Source organism: Rhodamnia argentea, chromosome 2 (assembly GCF_020921035.1).
Source record: "Rhodamnia argentea isolate NSW1041297 chromosome 2, ASM2092103v1, whole genome shotgun sequence".
In the NCBI taxonomy this organism is placed as follows: domain Eukaryota; kingdom Viridiplantae; phylum Streptophyta; class Magnoliopsida; order Myrtales; family Myrtaceae; genus Rhodamnia; species Rhodamnia argentea.
In genome coordinates this window covers 5,804,433-5,809,553 of record NC_063151.1, presented here as the reverse complement: position 1 = coordinate 5,809,553, position 5,121 = coordinate 5,804,433, and the positions used below count along the sequence as shown (strand labels likewise).

The 5,121-nt window shown below is 41.1% G+C and overlaps 1 protein-coding gene across 1 annotated transcript; it reads left to right on the top strand.

The window, feature by feature from the left end:
• The first annotated feature begins 1,101 nt into the window (after window positions 1-1,101).
• LOC115755675 (G-type lectin S-receptor-like serine/threonine-protein kinase At4g27290) lies at window positions 1,102-4,392 on the top strand. Its single transcript, XM_030695156.2, is given in 8 exon segments — window positions 1,102-1,551; window positions 1,553-2,432; window positions 2,572-2,691; window positions 2,796-2,920; window positions 2,987-3,197; window positions 3,336-3,573; window positions 3,657-3,807; window positions 3,972-4,392. Coding segments are annotated over 8 exon segments (2,427 nt in total). The 5' UTR covers window positions 1,102-1,158; the 3' UTR covers window positions 4,281-4,392.
• The last annotated feature ends 729 nt before the right edge of the window (window positions 4,393-5,121 follow it).

The following is a 5,121-nucleotide window of genomic DNA, read 5'->3' as shown; positions in this document are numbered from 1 at the left end:
CACTTGCATGCTTCGAATCTTAGTTGGTCGTACTGCTTCCCCTCTTATAATACCAAAATACCGGCATGTTACCGTGCCTACAAAGAGATTTAAGAAAATCCCATTTGGATGCACATTTTCCGATTTGGTGCAGGTTAAGCTTCCTGAGATGCACGTTTTCGATTTCGCAAGGTGTTTGGCCAGGCTTTTGAACGAGTGGGTGGACACTTGTTAATAAGCATTTCCTTACTTGTCCCGTCAAAATCCCAAATATTATTCGAAAGTTCAAAGATAATGGAAAAATTAAAAAGCATTTTGAGTTATATGAATTTGTACATGAGATATATGCACGCGCTAAGATGGCAGGCAGAGGTGGTATGCAGCGGGCGATGGTGGCGGTGGTCGGCGACATGGAGGTGGCGGGTGGCGATCGGCATGGGGCGGTGGTGGCTGCAAGCGATCGGCGGCAGCTAGGGGAGGTGGCAAGCGACCGATTATAATAAAAAAATTATTTTTATAAAAAAATAAGAAAAATTTTAAAAAAAATTTTGTTAAAAAATTTCAATTGCATTTTTAGCAATATTATTTTTCTTAATAAATTATAAAAACAAATATTCCATGATTTGCCTAATATATATAAGTATTTAAGTATTATGGGTCAATTCGGATATGGGTTGGGTCGGGTATGAATCGTTAAATTTGTACTGTATCAAAATGGATCAAAAAAGGCTAAATGGGTCAATATAGGTCGAATCATAGTCGATCCAACTCAAACTCGACTCGATCCATCGGTTTGACACCTCTAAGGTCAATTAACATGACAACGAGAGAAGAAGACCTAACGGATCGAGTCGAGGTCATAATGAGGTCAATTCCACCCGATGGGACTTTTTCGCCACTTTCCACATCATTTGGTCCTATGCGAGCTTGGGACTGGTTCAACGAGAATGGCGGCAAAACAGAAAGCGTGAAGTGGTACATTAAAGAAACCTTTTCACCAATTCGAGTCATTTAGATTTGGTCCTTGACCAAAGATTGGAGACCGATCATAGAACTTGCTCTGCACCAAACAAAGGTACATGTCTTCTATATATTATTACTCTGATATGCTGTTCTGAAAAGTTTGAATCTTTATCTAGTTATTTGCTTCATCTCGTATATCAGACAGAAGGGTTTGCAATGGTAGATCCTCCTATCTTCGGCTCCTTTTGCGCTTCCATGGTCGTTCTGTCCCTGCTGCGCCTTTCAAGTGCAGGTGACACCCTGAGTTCAGTTCAGTCTATTAAAGAGGGAGAGACATTAGTTTCCCAGGGCCGAAAATTTGAGCTTGGCTTCTTCCGTGCTGGAAGCTCAAAGAACACCTTCCTGGGGATATGGTTCGCGGTGAGTCCTGAAGCAGTTGTTTGGGTCGCTAACAGGAACAGTCCACTCAACGATTCAAATGGTACTCTGAAAATAAGTAATGAAGGTGAACTTGTTCTTCTCAACCAATCAAAGAGCATCATTTGGTCAACCAATTCAACCAAGGTTCTTGGAAACCCAGTTGCACAGCTCCTAGATTCTGGTAACCTAGCTCGTTCTTAGGGAAAGCAGCAGTTCAGGTTCTGTTGATTACTCATGGCAGAGCTTTGACTACCCATCAGACACGATTTTGGTCGGTATGACCTTAGGATGGAACCTTAGAACCGGCATCGAACATCATCTGACTTCCTGGAGAAGCACGGAGGATCCTTCCCCTGGAGACTATACATACAGATACAAAATCGATAGGTTACCACCTCAACTTGAAATGGTGAGCAAGGGTTCTGTCAAAGTATATCGTACTGGGCCATGGGATGGAGTCAAATTAGGCGGTCTTTCCTTGGGGGTGAATCCGTTTATCAACCCGGTCTTTGTTTACAACGCAACGGATGCCTATTTTGCATTTGAAACCGAAATCACTGCCAGATCCAGATTAAGCCCGGATGGTGTCATGCAGTTACATATACTGTTGAATGGAAGCACCAAGTGGTATCTGACGTACTCGCTCCCTAATGACCCTTGTGACAACTATGGACGGTGTGGCGCTAATGGCATGTGCAGACTTAACGAAATCCCAAGATGCCTCTGCTTGGAGGGTTTTACGCCCAAGTCACGAGAAGAGTGGGACATGCATAATTCAACCGAGGGGTGCATAAAGAAAATTCCGTCAAATTGTTCTCGTGATGAGGATTTTAAAAAACTTTCGCAGGTGAAATTACCTGACCTGGTAGATTTCGAGCTATTCAAGAATATGAGCCTTGAGGAGTGCAGGATTGAATGTCTAAAGGATTGTTCTTGTACGGCTTATGCTAATTCCGATATTAGAGGAGCAGGCTGCTTGATGTGGTTTGGCGATCTCATTGATACTAGGGAAATTGACGCTGTTGATAATGGGCAATATCTCTTCCTACGGCTACCTGCTTCCAAATTAGGTAATTGCAGATGTCATACCGTTCTGTTCCTTGCTATTTATTTCTTATCTTTATGTTTCTCTAATGGAGATAGATTCATCAGCTTACACATCACCTCTTATTTCTGATACTCGTTGCTTCATTTCTTCCTGTATGCTAGATTCAATCCGCAGTCCATCCAAGAAACTGTTGACTATCACAGTGCCTTCAGCCATTTTAGGATTGCTTATAATGGGCATGGCGTTGAGCATAATCTGGAAGAGAGGAATGAAAAAACGAGGTAAGTTAACCACCTTTATTTTACTTCATGAGGTCACATTCCGGATTGCCTTTTCTTCTTGAGATTATAGTATGGTTTGAGAATATAATTTACTTCCCTTGCAGGCTTGCCAAGTGAGATGGATGACATTGACTTGCCATTATATGATTTTGCTACCGTTGCTGTTGCTACCAACCATTTTGCTGAAGAGAACAAGCTAGGAGCAGGCGGCTTCGGTTCGGTCTACAAGGTAATGAGTTATAAATCAGTGATTTCAAATAACAACAGAGGCGCACAATGAGAAAAATACATGCAGGGAAGCCTTACCACAGGCCAAGAAGTAGCAGTCAAAAGGCTTTCAAAATATTCAGGACAAGGTCTTAATGAGTTTATGAATGAAGTCCTCCTTATCGCCAGACTTCAGCACCGGAACCTTGTTGGACTTGTTGGCTGCTGCATTGAGGGAGAAGAAAGAATGTTAATTTATGAATTTATGCCAAACAAAAGCTTGGATTATTTCATCTTTGGTCAGAACCACTTGATCTTTCTGAGTTCCTTTTTACTTGATTCCTTGGGCTTTTGTTCTATCAATTAATACCTTCGCCAGAAAATACAGCTAACCGCTAACAACTTAACTAGTTTTTGGTGGGGTTGAGTGTGTGCAGATCATGATAGAAGCTCCTCTTTCGAATGGAAAAAGCGATTCGACATTATCTCAGGAATCGCCCGAGGACTTCTCTATCTCCACCAGGATTCAAAACTAAAAGTTATCCACAGAGACCTTAAGACAAGTAACATTTTGTTAGATGCCGACATGAATCCAAAGATCTCGGATTTCGGCCTGGCAAGGAACTTCCAAGGAAATGAAACAGAGGCAAAGACAAGAAGAATAGTTGGTACATAGTAAGTTTCTCATCTCCATTCATTCAAACAGTGCACTATCCATAAGTATCTGGAGGAACTGAAGCCTAATTTGTTTGATGCAGTGGTTACATGTCCCCAGAGTATGCCTTTGACGAAAAATTCTCTGTGAAGTCTGACATCTTTAGCTTTGGTGTGCTTTTGTTGGAGATAGTAAGTAGCAAAAGGAATAGAGGATTCCAGCATCCTGATCATCATCACAACCTTCTTGGGCACGTAAGTGTTCGAGGATTATTAAGATCTACCATTTCTTTTTCGCTAAGCGACATCAAATATTCAGTTTCTCCTAAAGCCTCGTCCCATATGTTCTTTGTACCCGTGGACAAGTTTACTTTTTTATGCACAGGTAGTGGTAATCATGAACAGTTTAAATTTTTTAGGCATGGTTGCTATGGAGTGAAGGGAGGGCCACGGAACTCATTGATGAATCCTTATGCGATTCTGTCGTCGGGTCTCAAGCAGAGAGATGCATTCAGGTGGGCTTGTTATGTGTCCAAAAGTTTCCTGAAGACAGGCCGACGATGTCTAGCGTTGTTTTCATGTTAGCAAATGAAGGAGCAACCTTGCCATTGCCTAAAGAGCCTGGTTTCTTCCTGGAGAGAAGTTCAGGTAGCTCAGATGCATCTATAGTTAATGAAGCATCCTACACATTCAATGTTATCACAGTCACATTGCCGGTAGGTCGATAGAATGCCATCGAGGATGTCTCTACAAATTGTAGACCGGTTTTTTTGTTTCGTGGGTACGAAGGACAAAAGAAGCATACGATAGTTTAAATTTCAATAAAAAGTTTGTCAAACATGGGTACTGAAAATTTAGGTAATGAGCTTTTAGTGTTGATTATAGAATAAACAAATGAGCTTTTAGTGTTGGAAATTTGACAGTTTTCGTTGCCATCAATTTTTTTTTTATGGGAAATACTTCCCCACAGTACTATCAGCGAGATTCAATATTTGACGGCTATATTCACATGTAATTTTTGCACATTCTTTTAAATACTTTAAATGGGCCGACCCAAGGTGGCTTTGCTGTGGAGATGGTCGTTCCTCAGGAGTGCAACCGCTTCACCTGCAACCAAAAAATAATAAAAATGCGAAAACGAAAATATTGGTTTGTCTTCCACTAGCAAAAAGTTTCCCAAATGTTTTCATTAATAAAACTTTTGGGCAAAATTGCCCCTACTTTAACCATCGCAAAAAGCCCGCTAGCGAAAATTTGGATGGCTAGCAAATTCGAGCCCTATTTAAGGTTAAGATGGCCATTTTTAAAGCCCTTATTTGAGACACGGTCCATTTCGAGCCACCTTTGAAGAAAATGGCTTCACTTTATATTCTTATTCGAAATTTATTAGTTTCGACAAATTTCCAGTTGAACCTTTACTATCTTTTTCGTTTTCTTTGGACCACCATCTCTACAGTGATGGTACATGGAGTGTCGTCCTGGAATTTGTAAGCCCAATCATGCAGCGTGTTTTGACCATTCCAAAGTGTATGAATATGAGTAATCGCAACCCGATGAGCAGGCGTTTTA